This window comes from Rhopalosiphum maidis, chromosome 4 (genome assembly GCF_003676215.2).
Source record: "Rhopalosiphum maidis isolate BTI-1 chromosome 4, ASM367621v3, whole genome shotgun sequence".
In the NCBI taxonomy this organism is placed as follows: Eukaryota; Metazoa; Arthropoda; class Insecta; order Hemiptera; family Aphididae; genus Rhopalosiphum; species Rhopalosiphum maidis.
In genome coordinates, this window is record NC_040880.1 from 46748095 (window position 1) to 46765203 (window position 17109).

Sequence of the window (17109 nt, forward strand, 5' to 3'; positions counted from 1 at the left end):
TATAATAATAATTTTTAATAAAAAATTTAATATAATATAATAATTATAAATTTGAGTATTTGACATTTAGAATAACTGACAATAACGACGTCAAAATATAAACTCCTACACCAATAACCTTTTTACCTGTAAACAAAAGATATTGTAACTCCTACAGAGACCGTTTTACCTGAAAAAAATTCTGATAATGTCCTACACTCCAACATTTTTACTGAAATACATGATTTTGGAACTAAAAAGCTCAAAAAACTAAAAATCAACATAACTAAATACAACTGATCATAATTATACATATTAAACGAAATGTGTATAATATGCGTCAACCGTAATTGTCAGTTGACTTTATCTCACCTAGGTACCTATTTAATACAATTATTTTTATTTTTAAAGGGGCTGGAGCGTAATTCTAAAAAGTAAAAACTAGGAATTTTATATTACATGTATATACGGGTCATGTCAATGTGTTGGAAGTAAAAGTACTAGTAAGTAGTAAGTTAAGTATATAAGTACTTATAGAATACGATGTTGAATTATAATATAGTACAGTCATAATAAATAAGTAGATGCAGTGGTGTTTTGGAAGAAATACGCGGGCATGGGACGTATACCCGTGAACCATCTTGATGATTTAGCGTATACTTTTTAAAAGTAACACTAATATGCACGTATACGCAAGTATACGCAAGTATACGCTCGTATACCTACTAAATGATTAAAAAAAAAATCCAAAGGGCATACTTTATTTTTAGAAAATTTGTTATTGGTAGGTTAATAATAACATTGATAATTGATTATTATTAAACGATAAATAATATTTCTAATTTAATGTTTATTAACATAAATGGACCTCCCCTAAGTGATTGGAATCCTGAAGATTACGTGAAAATTTGGACTTTTCAATCATAGGTGTGCAGAAGACACTAGGGCCAAAATAGCAAGAAATAACATAGACAAAGGTGAAAGCAAAGTTGTCAAAAAGAATTTATGGCAAATTGTGTAAATGATTTAGTTTTCAAATTTTGATATAATGTTAAGTACAATATAAACAATATCATATTTATTTGTTAATTTGTAACCTATTTAAAAAAAGAAAGATATTTTTTTTTATTTTTTATTAAAATACTATTAAATTTTGTTAAACCTTTTCCACTCATTAATACAAAATTTTCATTTATATAAGCTTATAACATTTTAATATACAACTTGTTTAAAAAAAATGATGTTAGGTTCTGTTAAAGTTAATTGAATATATTTTATATTTTTTGTAGTTACTTATTTGATTATTACATGATTATGCTTTTATTTTACAATTATATACATATTTTTTGCCTTTAAAATCGGGAAATTATTAAACTTTCCATAGAAGCTTTAAATACTTAGATAAATCAAGAAATAATATTTTATAAAATTAATACACATTTTTTTTATATATATAAAAGTTTATACTTGTGAACATGAGATCCAGAAAAGACAGAAAAAGAGCGAAGCGAGCGTCGTTTAGAGTGGTAAAATCTGATAAATGTTGATCCTAATAATTACACAATAGTCATTGTCATAAATTCTTAAATGCGCGTATACCCTCTAGTTTTTTTGCCAAAACATAACTGAGTAGATGTGTAATAAGCAGTTAATTAACAAAATAAACAAATATAGGTATTTTAGCACTTCAAAAACTAAAAAATCAATCAATCAAGGGATCCTTCCCCCCCCCCAAAAAAAAAAAACAAAACAAAACAAAAGATTCTGACAACTTACTGGAATAATCCGATACCAATTTTTCTTTAATATTCGTCACGCTTCATATAAAATATTTTTACATTCAAAAATTAAAACTAAAATAAAATTGTAAAAATGTAACTTAAATTTAAATTTACATTAAACTGTAAAATAACCCAAATAACAACCCTAAGTATTAGTCCTATTAATTAGTTATTACCACTTATTATCTATTAGGCAATTCCTATCCAATTTAATACTATAAATATCATTATATCATTATCTATCATTTTAGCTAAGAACAATATTTGTTATCAAACAATGAGCGGTCGTGTAAAGCTGTCAGACGTTTTGTCAGTGACTGAGACCTTGTGCTCGACAAAATTAATTTTATTACATTGGAATGTTATTAAAGTTAATCAAATAATAAGATTACATCGAACAATGCTTAGAGTTAAAATAATATTATAAATGATAATTGAATATACCTGCGAACTGTAGAGATATAAAGCAGTGTTTCCCAACCTTTTTGGAGCGTAGACCGTTGGGGCGAATCAACCCAAAATATGGTTTGTTTGGGCAAGGGTTTATGGTTTATTCAACTAAGAATGCTGTTTGGACAAATAAGTATAAAAATGCTTTTAATATACACTCAACAATTAATTAAACAAAATCATATGTAATATGCATAATTAATAATGAGTCCTATTTAAAAAAAGTATTAGTAATATAATAGATATCTGATATTAATAATATTATTTTATAGGTATGTAGTAATCTACAGTCAAAAAATAATAAATAAAATGACATACATAATATTTATATAATTGGTTATATCTTATATATGATGGACATGCTTATAATACATAAGTACTCAACAGAAAACAATTAAACAAAATCATGTCTGAATCTTAATCTTGTTTTCAATAATAGTGAATTAATTATTTAATAATAAATAATAATTATAAGCAACTATACCTATCATCCGTATCTATTCTGTCGCCAGGTTTTTACCTCGTATAGGTAAAAATAATTTCACTCGTCCAAACGACCACCCCCCCCCCTTTGTAATGCCAAAAATTTACTGTTAGTTGGGTATGCGACCTCCACTAAAAAAAAATTGCCTAGGTTTTTTTGTATAATATTATCATTTATCAGTATAGGTAGTTCATATTAATTGGCTAATTAGTTTACAAACACCACGAGCGGTGACCCATAGGTTGGGAAACATTGGTATAGACCAGCGTTTCTTAAACTGTTTAGTCTCGCGACCCCCTCCCTATCTATATTAAGCATACATTTGTACCATATCGTTGGGAAATCCAAATTTTGAACGAAAGGTTTTATTATATTTGTCTACCGCGACCCCAGGCCCCAGGTTGAGAAAAGCTGGTATAGACTCTATACCAGTACGGCAACACCACTATATTACAGAGACTCTATAGTATAGAGTATAGGGGATCAATTCTAGTTCGAAAAAAACTGCGAATTATTTAATACGATAGCACGATAGTATCAAACATATCACATGTAGCCCACGTGCTCGTACGGCCGGCGAACGCTTTTTCTCGAAACTAGAAAAAATATTGAAAATCAAGAGATTAATGAAATTAAATTGTTGAATCTTCAATATTTTCAGAAAAATTAAATCTCGAAATATAGCTATTCAATTTTTTTGAAAATAATTAAATAAAAAAAAAAAAATGTTAAACTTTTTTCTAAAACATTAAAATAAATAAAAACATGAAATATTTGTAGTTCTTATCCCTGTGAATCTTATTAAAAAACCAGAATTATGATATTATCTCCATTATTTCAGGATATATCGCAATGAGTAAATCTTCTAGGGACACTGTATATTATATCTATAATATCCAACGCTAATTTTAATCTTGTACTAGAAATACTAGAATATCTATTTACTTTATTATATTTATATTTAGTAGTAGATACTTTATTGTGTAATTGTATAAGTATTTTACTATAAACGAATTATGATATCCACGAATTCCGTATACCAGATACGAGCTCATAGTTTAGTTAGTAAACGTATCAGCTATGATTAATGTAATTTATTGTAACAATGTAACTAGATATAACTTAAGTGATTTGACTGAATAAATAAATTAATAATATTAATAAACAACTAAGTTCTAATAGATTGTGATTAGGTAAAATTTTAAAGAAAATAATAATATAAATAGATAAAATGAAATAGCATTTAAGTACTTCTAAATTATAAAAATTTATTTTTATTGAAACTTAAAAAAAATTTGCAGTAGAATTAATATGCAATAAAATAATTTTATATGGGAGAGGTAACCCACAAATCACTGTACTGGACGATTGAAATATGTTGGTAGGTAGTAAATTAGTGAAACTGAAATGTTATTGTCTAATTGTAAAAAAAAGATAGAATATAGAACTATCGTAATTCATAATATATTATCAAGTTGAATTCAACTAGGTACTGTTCGACATAATTTTAAAACTTTTTTTTTTGTAAATTGTAATCGTCATTAATTAAGTTAGTACAATATTGTCAATTATATTTAAAAGAGCAAATTAATATTTAGGTACAAAGATTCTAAACAAACACGTTACATGTTACATTTCTACGATAATTATTTCAATATCTATACGAGGTACTAAAATACTTAAAAATTACAATTTATTATTTAATTAAACTAGCTTAAAATGAGTATTTTAATAATAATTTGAGGTTAGTAACAATAAACTGTCTTTAATATTTATGAGATGTAAGTATGTGCGTTAGTTTGATAAAATTTAAAATTTTAATAATAAACTTGGTCATGTATTTTAATTGGAGAAGTTTTAATTGATATTTAATATTTTAAAGTTTCCTGAAAACATTTTCCTCGTGGAAATATACATTGCAAAAATAAAATAAAGGTACTTATATATTAACAAAAAAAAAAAATTTCACAAAAATAATAGAATCAAGTTGTTTGTTGTCTTATTTTATCAATTCAGTATCAGCTATACATAAATACACAGTGGAAAGACATCCCAACCCACAAGCATTAAAGATTAAACACTTTATAAAGTATTAAATATGCTTGATTCAACTTTATTATAATATATAGGTAACAAGTATTTTAATTTAATCTATTTGTAAATTGCAAAATAATAAAATAAAATAAACTGAAACCAGTTGCAATGTTGGGTTAATTCATCTGTTAAGGAATCCTTAAAAGTTGTAAATTAAATAAATAATTATTTAGTACAGGTACAAATTTGGAATACAGAATTTCTTATTTTTCTTTTTATCAATGTGAATAATTAAATAAAAATGAAACTGCGTTCCAGATAATATACTTAAAAAGATACACTTCTACTAATCAGGTGAATATTATAAGGAATTCAATATGTATTCATATCCATTACCTATGCTTTTTCAATACAATTGCCAAGATAAGTATGTTATTAAAAAAAAACTGTCAATATTGAATTCCCCAGTCAAAGTTATAATTTAATTTATGCACTTAATAAAAATGATTCAATGTGTAACCACAGAACATAACTATAATATTCAATTGTACAGAATTTGATAAGCAAACTGTAATAATCATTAACTATTATCAATTATTTTAGCAGTGCTTATTTTAGAACAGGTAACACCCACAACCGCTAAAACAATAATAAATATCATTTAACGGAATTGTTAAGGACTGCTTTAACATAATATAATCCTAATTTCAAAAAGCTTACGAAAAAAATAAACACGCAACAAATAAGAAAATAATTAATAATTAAAAATTAAATACATATTCAAATATTATTTCAAAAACACTATATTTTTTTTCTATAAAATGTAATTTTTATAAAATATACTTTTTCAAATACATAAATTCATATTAATAAAAATTTGTTTGTAAAAATGTTACGATAAAATAAGATGCGAGCCGCAAGTCTATGACGCGAGCCGCAGTTAGCTACCCCTGATATAGTACATACGGTTCAATAATTACAAGGTTAGTTTAACAAAAATTGTTTTTATTTCATCTTCAGATTCATGATTTAAATATGTTAAAACGAGTAAATATAATAACTCTAATTAATAGAAGCAGTCTATAAAAATTTTAATACAGGAAAATAATCCTTAGTCATTTATATCATCATATTATATTCATTTAACGGATATAATAACTTGTATTAATAATATTTATCATATTGATAGATGTAAATAAAACCATTAAATTTAAATAAATATACAGAAAATTAAAACACACTGTTAAATAAATTAAGCAAATATGAATTCTGGAAAGTCCATGATTGGCGATGAAGGAAACAGGCATTCAATTTCTGGTTCTCCTAAAAAATAAAAATATATTTATACGTACTAATCACTAAATATTTATCAGTAATCACTATTCATTGACATTCATAAAATTTAAGATTTCACCATACTTTTATCAATTAAAATATAACTTATTTTAGGAACATCAAGCTTATAAAACTAATTTATTATTAATTACTCCTCAAAGCAAAAATAATAAACACAATACTAATATTATAATTTAAACTAAATATAAAATTCATAATTATTACCAAAAGTATCAAATTTATTTTTGATTTTATCGATCATTATTGTATTGTAGTCCTCAAGAAACCAATCACTTGTGTCATTATTATTTCCACCAAAAAATTCACTCAGCATACCGATATTACACGTCATACTTGGAGGCAACATATCTGCAAAATAAAAGAGAATAGGTAATAAAAAATCTTATGGTGCATATTAATGTGTTAAGTTCTAAGCAAACCTTAAGAACAAGTTTAACAATATTTTTAGTTTTTTAAATGACCGTTAATATACAAGAAATGCTCCAAAGGTTACAAGTAACTTAAAATCAGAATGTGGTTTATTAATGTTCTAAATTTATAAATGTCATTAAAATGTTCAAAATAAATTATTAAAGTTATTGTTATAGATTAATATGGCCCCATTTCACAACACTTATATAACCTGTAAAGCTAGCAACTGGAGTTTATTTTTGTGTGAATTGAGAAGAAATTTTATTATTATATTCATTTTTAACACATTAAATAGCCAATTCAATCCGCAGAATTAATAAATGGTTTTAATATAACCAATTACCGTAAAAGAATACCTATGTATTATTATTGGGCATTTTTTTTATTATTATTACTACCTATATAGAAACATTATCCACTAATGTTTAAGTTAAATCTTGTATACATAATTTACTATATTCTTTTACTAAGGAGGGAGAGGATATCTGATTAAACCTGAAATTGTTATTCGTTATCACACCATATATAATTTTACTTATTTAATCATTATATTTGTTTGAAGTCTTTTACTCTTATGAATAACAGCACACATTTTAAATTTTAAATTGCAAAACAAAATATTATCTGGAGTATTTTGATATAATAAAATTAAATGTAGGACAATTAATTAATTAGTTTTAAGTATTTTAAGTTTAAATTAGCATAGCAGACCAATATTTTGCAGGGTATCCCTGTACATACTTGTCTTTACTTATATATACTTTAAATAATTATAACTTGTAATCTACTCATACAAAATTAATTTATTTTTTATGATATACCAAAAGAAAATAAATTTATTTTGGCTACTTCTTCTAAATTTTACTCTACTAAGTATCAAATATGTATTAATATCTAAAAAATACGTAACACACAATACATAATAAAAACTACCTAATTAAATTAATCAGAAATAAACACCTAAATATTAAATTAATAATTACCATTTTGTTGTGTTGTACAGTCAAAATGATTAAACTCTTCATTTTGATTATAAGTGAAGTCTTGTAATGGTGATTTACACTTAATCTCGGTTTCAAAATTTTTCATGGGCAACACCTTTAATTGTTTAAGACCTTTACCATCAGACTTTTTGACCGACTGTACTGTATTTGTCAAAACTTTCAAAGCACTTTTTTTGCGATTTGTAACTAAACTATTTTCTGTAAAATATTTAAAATAAAAATATACAAACAAATAACTAAAACTAAATAGTTAATCTATTTAGTATATCTATCTCGTACGTAATTATTAATACTGATTTGTATAAACTTACTTATATTTTTTACAGGATTCTCGTTGTTTATGGAAGCTAATTTACGAACACGGAAAGTATTTGAAGACATGTCGTTAGTTCTTACTAACTATATAACTACTATAACTGCACAGTTGTATGAAAAATTATGAAGAGTTTATTGTGTGGCAACGTGTTACACGTAAACCGTAATTAAATACTTGAATGTCTCTCACTGTGTTTGAACGATCGACAAAAACGATGGAGTCAAAGGACGGAAACGGAACGGAATGTCCAAAAAAAGTACAAGATATGTCCTTGGGCTGTGAAGGCGTCACACAAATAAAAATAAATTTGTGGGTTTTAACTTTAATTAATTTTAATCAACAGAAAAGTAGCTGCTGCTAAAGTGCTAAATATACTAAAATAGAATATAAATAAGAGAAAATCCAATTTAGTCAGTATTTCAGTATCGTATTATCTTAACATTTTTTACATTTATAACGGACAAAATACGAATGATGAATAATGATAAACTTATCAAAAATCACAGTACAAACTACAGTGTGCCTCATTGTTGATAAATACAATATTAAAATATTTCTAAAAATGTATGATGTTATTTTATCGTTTATAATCAAAACATCTAAATTCTAGATAGTAGATAATAGATAAAAGTATACGAGTATATCCATGGTCTTCGAATTTTCTAACTACCTTCGTAAATAATTATTATTTATTAAAAAATTATAGAAATATAAAAAATGATAAACATAAACTTTTATTACTTACCTATTTATATTTTTTAATTTTTTTTTTTGCAAGAACTTTAGGGTCTATGATTATAAGATTTACTTTCCATCTAAAAAAATATTAATTAATTAAAAGCAACTACTATTTTGGTTAAAAAAAAAAATGATTATTATATGAAAATGTATTGATATTTTTATGTTACAGTAATAATGTATAATCATAGTTAGAATCTAAAATTTAAATCATTGTAGTGTTGAACATAGTTTGAATCTACATTTTAGTAGTTCAACAATTTTTAATTAACTTGATTGACCAAAAAATGGACAATATCAAAATGAAATATGAGGTAATTTATTTCTATATTTCATTGTTTAATATATAGTATGAATAAATATAATTAATTAATAATTAATAAAGATTTTTGAATTATTACCAATTTATTTAAAAAATAAAAGCATTTACAGAAAAATTCTTTTAAATGTTATTATTATTAAAAATTTTGATTCTTATTCTACTTAAAAATAGATTTATAATTCATTAAGTTATTTTATTAATAAATCAAAATATGTATATATACATGAATACAATTTAATAATCTAATATAATTTTATATAGGTGCCTGGTGGTATTACCTCAATAATGCCTAGCATTCCAGCAGATTTATTAAGTTATATTAATTGTATAGAAAGTTTACCGGTTTATAAAGGTGAATCAACCCTGCCAAAAAGAGATGTTAATTTACTATCCTTGTATGCTGATAATAATATAAATCATATGCCAACTAATTTAATGGTATGTAGTGGGTATTTAGTCTATAGTTAGTTATTACTAATTGTAGTTTTTTAAATATAAATACTAATAATAAATTATACACAGCCTGAAAGAGATCCCAAGACTGGTAAAATTATTTGTTATGAAGAAGTTATTAATAATCCAATTTTTCAATCTGAAGGTAATACAATACCATGTCTAAAATCAATGAACAGTCAATGTACTGTCAACCAAAATGAAGATAATATGTTTCAATTTCAATTTGATCCTAGTATGTACCTATGTTTATACTTTCTAAGAAATATTATTTACCTACATTATAATTATATTTATGTTTTTATCTTAGATGATTTACCAATAGCACCAGGAATGTCAGACAAATTGAAAATAAATCAAAATGATCAAAACACACCTATAAACATTTGTGCTATTGACACAACAGTAGAAGATGAATGGACTGAAGATGTAGGAGGATTTTGGGATGATGAAGTACCAGAAGTAGTTAGCCAACCAGATAATACACCTGAACCAATTTCAGTAGATGAAATTAATCACATTAAAGTAATCATTTATAATCTATAGATATTTTAATTTAAAAAAAAAACTATAATGTTGCTTACTTTTCAATAGAAAGATGAGAACTTTGTACTTAAAATATCTGGAACTGCAGAAAGAGCTCTAGTAAAATCTAAGTGGGTTGAAGAATTAGATATTTCAAAACCGATTGATAACTTTGATGAGTTATTACCTGATCCAGCTTATAAATGGGAATTTGAATTAGATACATTCCAAAAACAAGTAAATATTATTATATTTTATAAATTCTAACTTATATATTAACCTTTATACATGAATTTAAAGTATTATATAATATTTTTAGGCAGTACTTAAATTGGAAGAAAAAAGTAGTGTCTTTGTTGCGGCTCATACATCAGCAGGTAAAACTGTTATTGCAGAATACGCTATAGCACTTGCTAAAAAACATCAATTGAGGTAAACATTTTATCATTTATTAAAATTTAAAAGAACATAGTTCTCATTAAATTTGTACCCTATATATTTATTCTATTAAAAACACTTCTAATATTTTGTATCCTCTTAGAAATCTGTATATAATATATTTTCAACTAATCATTTAGATGCATCTATACATCTCCAATAAAAGCATTATCCAATCAAAAATTTCGAGATTTCAAAAAAAAATTTGGAGATGTTGGTCTTATTACAGGAGATTTCCAAGTGAAACCAGAAGCTCAATGTCTTATTGTTACAACGGAAATATTATGTTCTATGCTATATAGTGATTCAGATAAAATAAAAGAAACTGAATTTGTTATTCTTGATGAGGTTCATTATGTAAATGATAGAGATGTAAGTAATCTAGTCAAACATACTTTATTTAATAATAATGTTTGTTAAGAGGATACTTCACTCACATGAGTTGTCTCCATCTTACAAACATATAACCTAGTAAATTTGATTACAGTAGAACCAATTTTTTGTTGTTAACTTCAATAAAAAAAAAAATTTACCTTTTATCAAACTTGAAGGTAAAAAATGGTTTATTCTATTGTCAATTTTTCACAATATTTTAATTTTTCATAATACTAAAATAAAAAATGTACAAAAATTGCAAATAATAGATAATGTTCTAACTTTTAAGTTTGATAATAAGTAAATTTGTTCTATTTTTAAAGTTAACAACAGAAAATCAGTTTTACTAAAATTAAATTTACTATGTTTTACGTTTGTAAGACGGAGTTGACATAATATACAAATGTAGCATCATATTAATAAATAATATATATGTTGTTTAATAGAGAGGTCATATTTGGGAACAAATTTTAATTATGCTTCCTAAACGCGTTAAATTAGTTATGCTTAGTGCTACTGTCACTAATGTTATTGATTTTGCCAACTGGATCGGTCGTACTCGTGATTCTAAGATTTATGTAGTATTTACTCTGTATCGACCAGTTCCACTTGAACATTATCTTTATATTGGTTCAAATTCATCTATGGAAATGAAAGACAACATGCATCTAATTAGAAAAGCAGACAGCGGATTTTTAATTCAAGGGTATGTAAATAATGCAATATTAGTATTTACTATTTATATAAATAAAAATCTATTTAAATACATTTATAGCTATCGCAAAGCATCAGATTTATTAAAAAAAAATAAAGAAGTAAAAAAATATCAAGAATCCAAGAATTTCAAAGACCAGAAACCAAAATGGGTCAATTTTTTGAGATTTCTTGACAAAAATAATTTGTTTCCAACAGTTGTTTTCATTTTGTCCAGAAAAAAATGCGATATGATGGCAGAATCTTTAAAAAATTCTGTCAATTTTTTATTGAACAATAAGGAATCACAAGCAAATGAATATTTTTTCAATGATGCTATAAAAAAATTAAAACCTGAAGACAGAGCTTTACCTCAAGTAAATATCAATATTTTTAGTTAGTATTTTATTACAAGACTATGTATTAAATATAGTAAATATTGCTTAATATATAAATATAACATTAAAAATCCTATCACTTTAGGTTGTGTTAATGAAAGAATTATTATGTCAAGGCATTGCAGTTCACCATAGTGGAATTTTACCAATACTAAAAGAAATAGTAGAAATGCAATTTCAAAAAAGTTTAGTAAAGGTAATTGAACAAACAAACCAAAGAAAGTTGCATCATTTTATTCATTTTAATCACATAATTAATTTACAGTGTCTATTTGCCACTGAAACATTTGCGATTGGTATTAATATGCCAGCCAGAACAGTAGTCTTTGAAGCAATTAACAAATTTGATGGTATAGAAAAAAGAAATTTAGCACCAGCCGAGTACACTCAAATGGCAGGACGTGCTGGTCGTCGTGGTCATGACGATAGTGGTACAGTAATAATAATGGCAAATGATCAATTACCTAATGACAGAGAATTAACAAATATGATGTTAGGTTAGTTTTTAATCAAAACAATAGAGGTACATGAAAATATATCTAATTATTTTTTTTTTTTTAAATATTGAATTTTTTAGGTAAATCGGCTAAATTAGAATCTCAGTTTAAAGTCAGTTATTCTATTATATTGAACATGTTTAAAAAGAAAAATTCTGAAACTCTGGAAGAAATTTTAGGTAGTAGTTTTATTGAAGCTGCTAGAGCTAAGAAAAAAGATGAATATACCGAAGAATTAAATTCTTTAAAAACAATACATGAAAATGATAATTGGGAACCAACAGGAAAGCAAGATTTAATTGTAAAAGAATTCTATCTTTATGCCAAAGAGTATTTAAACTGTAGAAATGAAGACTGGGTAATTTGCATATAAATATTAATTTAAAAAAAATATTTACTGGTAAAATGTTTATACAATTTTAAGTATCCCAACATAAATTAAACAAATTTCTATCTTTTTTTTTTTTTTAAGTTAAAATTATTTCTTGTTAAATTATAGTAACTAGATTAAAATTGCACCTATAAATATCATTTTTTAATTTTACATAGGATATATGAACATTTTTTAGTAAAAAAAAATATTGATAAAACATTAAAATTATAATTTCAGGATAAACTTTATGCTGCAAGTGATAAAAGTTTTAGTGAAATTGGCAGATTTGTCATTATTACACACCAACATTATATTGGAAATTTAGCTATTATATTATCAAGCAACACAAAAAAAGTTCCTAGAGAATTTAGGTAAATTAATACATTAATATATTAATATTTTTATTACATTTGTATATTGAATGATTCTTTTTACAGTAAACATTCATTATTTTAAAAAGTATTAAGTAATAACATTATTTACATAATTTGAAGTTACTATTACAAATCATATTTAAATATCATTAACTAAAAACTATTAATACTTATTGGTTATCTAGATTACCTTTGATTTTTTTGATAATAATTGTCATTACCAAAAACATTACAGAATTGTTTTATTATCATGTTATCCAATTATTGAATTTTTTAAAGCTTAAATTGGAACTAAATAATGTTTTTAGTTGAAGTTAAAGATAGAACTTCATAAACATTTTTGAATTCAATCAAAAAAATTATGAATCAAGTTACAACTATTTATTTTAAGTGTAAATGTAGTTATAAGATAGATGAGTTTTGACAAAACACTGGTTTTAATCATTTATTCATGAACTATTCATATTATTTTGTTAATCCTTTTCAAACCCTGTATTTACTCATAGAAAAATGAACAGTTCTAGAGATCCACAAAGTGACAAAACAAAAAGTATAGATAAACAGTTCATAAACACATCAATAGTTATTTGGTCAAATTTGTGTGTACCCTGATCCAAATTAAGTTATAAAGCAGCCATAGAAAAATGTATAATAAGTACTCGTTTCGGCCGTATCAATAAGAAATTATTAAGAGGATGTAGTACCTACATGTGTTGTCTCCGTCGTACACACGAACAACATAGCAAATTTTCATTCACCAGTTTCAATATTGCGCTGTTAGTTTTGATATTTGAGTGAACTGACCTATTATATAATTTAAAGGTAAGATTATTATTCAGGGCCTCATGGAAGCCTTTTATTGATATTATTATTCTTAAATAAGTTTTGAAACTGCACATTTGAAAATTATCATAATTTACTTAAAAATAATAATATCAATAAAAGGCGTCCGTGGGGCCCTGTATAATAATCTTACTTTTAAATGTTATATTAGGTCAGTTCACACTGATATCAAAATTAACAGTGCAATATTGAAACTGGTGGACGAAAATTTGTTATGTTGTACATGTGTAAGACGGAGACAATACATGTGGGTACTACGTCCTCTTAACAGCATATATTTCATGTATATTACTATTTGAATGAATGAAAGACGCCGCACTGAAGCAAAATCTCTTTTTTACATAAATTCAGCCTTGCCTATAAATTTCCAAATGTATATTTAATTTTAATTTATAAGTATTTAAATTTAAAATTTAGTCACGCGTGGTATTCTACAAAATCGTCCATATATTTATTCCGTCTCAACATTTTATATTTAAATACTTATTCAACATTTTATTTTCATACATCAAAAATTCTCAGAAAAATATTTTCCTCTAGGATTTGAAACTACAAATATATTCTTGTCTTAAAAAATAGTAGAACTGTATTTTTTTAAAACATACAATGATCAAATTATATAAAAAAAAATTTCAAAATTGTTTTTACATTTCTAGGTAATAAATCTCTATAAAGAATTACCAGATTCCCTGTATATATACATCAAACTTTTTTTTCAGAGTATTGGTATTGGACAACGATAAGGCAAATAATGAAGAATCTGAAAATAAAATGGATTCTTGGTATAAGTTTATATATTTATCTAAAAAAAGGAGATTATTAAATAAATCATTAGATGTAATTTCTAATAATGCTCATACCATTTTAACTATAACTTCAAATTCAATATTTGCAATCACTAAATTTTCTGGAAATTTTGATAATGACTCAATTATAAAAAATTGGGAAATGAGACAAAATGAACGTTTTAGGTATGTAAAATAAAACTTTATATTTCATAAATGTATTAATTCAATTAATATTGATAGTTATAAATTATAATTACAGTTGTTATAATCAAGAATTTTAACATTTTATTTAGAGATGCAGCTATTTCGACACATTGTCAGAGAGCCATTACAATGCTATCAGAAAAAACATTACTTTTAAATCGAGCTGAAAATGACGATTCAGTGATAAGTTTGTTAGATCTTGGAATCGATAATTTTGAATTGCACAGAACTATGTTACATATGCATGCGTTGGAAAATCAAGTGTATGATATTGAATTGTCTGACATTATTGCTTTTGAAGAAGTGGTAATTATATTTTTTATACTTGTGTTAACATGTTATTTCTAATATTATAATAATGGATATACTTATAATTTAGATAAATAAGAAATCACAAATATTTAACACAATTTTCTAAGATTATATCAATTCAGCATGAATTAAATTACTAAACCTTCTTAAGAGGATGTCAGCTATGTTTTTGTCTGACCCACGTATAACATAGACAATTTGTATTCAACATTATCAACCATATATTGTTAACTTTAGTATTATATCTAATTGACCTATTGTCAAACTTTAACTTAAGAGAACGTAACACCTGCAACACTTCACTTCATTAACTTTAATTTTAAAGTGAATCAATCGAGCTATTATGAAACTTAATAGTTCAGACTTAACAAAGATTATGTTCTTTACTCCATTCTGATAGTAGGTTATTTATTCTAATACTAAAATTAAAAACACAAGGCTGGTTTCCTAAACTCAAACTTGCTATGCTAAGAAGTGGATCAGAAAGTGTGCATACATTTTTAAATATTTACCATTTAAAAACTAAACTTGTATAATTAAATTTTAGTTCTCAAAATTATATGAATATCAAACAAGAATAGAAAGAATAGCAGAATTAGAACACCAAATATCAAATAAAGCGTTACAGTTATATAATGAATATATTAGCAAAGTAGAAATTCTCAAAGAACTAAAATATATAAACCCAAGGAATGAAATCAGTTAGTAATTGTTAACTAATAATCACTATTAATGGTTATAAAAAATGTATAATGCTTTAATTTTTCTAATTTCAGCTACCCAAAAGGGGAATGTAGCCGCAACTATGGGATCACATGAACTTTTAGTCACTGAACTACTATTATGCAATATGTTTGAAGAAATGAAACCAGAAGAAATTGCTGCTGTTCTTTCATGTTTAGTTTGTGAATCTAAGTCAAATATTGATTTAGAACAAATTACAGAACAAAATTTAATAAATGTATAAATTAAGTTTTTAAAAAATATTCCATATTGCTTTAACATCCAACTACCTTAATTTTTTTTAGGGAATGAATTTAATAAAACAAAAGCATGATTACATTCAATCAGTCGAATCAAATTATTTGAGCAACTATGAACGTGTTAATCTCAATTTTAATTTAGTAAAAGTGTTGTATTTATGGGCTCAAGAAAAGGTAACTTAACCAAGTCAATAATAACATTGATGAGTTTAACAATTTTTTTATTTTTATGATTCTTTAGCCTTTTTCTGAAATAATGGAAATAACAGATATTCAAGAAGGGATTATAGTCAGGTGCATAGTTCAACTAAATGAAATTTTGACCGTTATTAAAAATGCAGCAAAAATGATTGGTACCAACAAGATAAGTGAAAAAATGCAAGAAGTACTTGACAAAATCAAAAGAAATATTGTATTTACGCCATCTTTATACATGGAATAAATTTAAAATTATTTAAAAACAAATTTAACTATTTACTATAGCCTAAATTATGTTGTAATATTATTCAAGTTAACAATAAATATTAATTCTTAATTCTAAAATTAATAGTATTAAATTTTTTAATTTACATATTATGTAGATATTTTATTGATCACAAGACGTATCAACAAGGATATTATTATATTATAATTTAAAGTCAACATTGTATTCACTTTCATTATGGAACGTTATGACTCAGACATGGTGGCAATTAATTAAAACAGGTTAAGGTGGGAAGGATACGTATGGTGGGGCCAGGAACAGGCAACAACTAATTGATGAAATCGCAAAATGAATATACCCGAGGGCAAAGACTCGGTAGGTCGCCCAGGACAGCGATTGAGCAATAGGTGGGTGGACAGAGTCAAGTTTTAATTAGGTATATCGAATGCTGAATAATGAATATGAAATGAATAGTGAGGTGTGACGACTGACGAGATAGCAACCGACAGTAAAATAAACGATAATAATAATTGAGTGTTCGTTTGTACGGAATA

The 17109-nt window shown here is 25.0% G+C and overlaps 2 protein-coding genes across 2 annotated transcripts; one reads left to right on the plus strand and one right to left on the minus strand.

Annotated features, from left to right (window-relative positions):
- Positions 1-5892: 5892 nt before the first annotated feature.
- On the minus strand, positions 5893-8247 carry LOC113558327. Its single transcript, XM_026963793.1, has 4 exons — positions 7811-8247; positions 7479-7697; positions 6289-6432; positions 5893-6051 (listed from the first exon to the last, which is right to left on the minus strand). Exons 1-4 carry the CDS (start codon positions 7878-7880, stop codon positions 5981-5983), a joined length of 504 nt encoding a protein of 167 aa, XP_026819594.1. The 5' UTR covers positions 7881-8247; the 3' UTR covers positions 5893-5980.
- A 360-nt stretch (positions 8248-8607) lies between these two features.
- On the plus strand, positions 8608-16636 carry LOC113556086 (helicase SKI2W). The gene is made up of 19 exons (XM_026960822.1): positions 8608-8867; positions 9137-9313; positions 9398-9563; positions 9639-9853; positions 9923-10090; positions 10173-10285; positions 10432-10663; positions 11113-11372; positions 11442-11736; positions 11843-11953; positions 12023-12254; positions 12335-12612; positions 12865-12998; positions 14564-14815; positions 14926-15142; positions 15696-15849; positions 15925-16109; positions 16177-16305; positions 16373-16636. The coding sequence occupies exons 1-19, from the start codon at positions 8841-8843 to the stop codon at positions 16571-16573; spliced, it is 3546 nt and encodes a 1181-aa protein (XP_026816623.1). The 5' UTR covers positions 8608-8840; the 3' UTR covers positions 16574-16636.
- Positions 16637-17109: the final 473 nt, after the last annotated feature.

Excerpts from the sequence above, each read along its gene's own strand:
- LOC113558327 (XM_026963793.1), bottom strand. The coding sequence starts at position 7,880 with ATGTCTTCAAATACTTTCCGTGTTCGTAAATTAGCTTCCATAAACAAC. Across the intron at positions 6,433-7,478 it reads CTGTACAACACAACAAAATG|ATATGTTGCCTCCAAGTATG; the intron begins GTAATTATTAAT and ends TTTATTTTGCAG. Across the intron at positions 6,052-6,288 it reads AAATAAATTTGATACTTTTG|GAGAACCAGAAATTGAATGC; the intron begins GTAATAATTATG and ends TTTATTTTTTAG.
- LOC113556086 (XM_026960822.1), top strand. The coding sequence starts at position 8,841 with ATGGACAATATCAAAATGAAATATGAG. Across the intron at positions 10,091-10,172 it reads TAGATACATTCCAAAAACAA|GCAGTACTTAAATTGGAAGA; the intron begins GTAAATATTATT and ends TAATATTTTTAG. Across the intron at positions 11,373-11,441 it reads AGCGGATTTTTAATTCAAGG|CTATCGCAAAGCATCAGATT; the intron begins GTATGTAAATAA and ends ATACATTTATAG.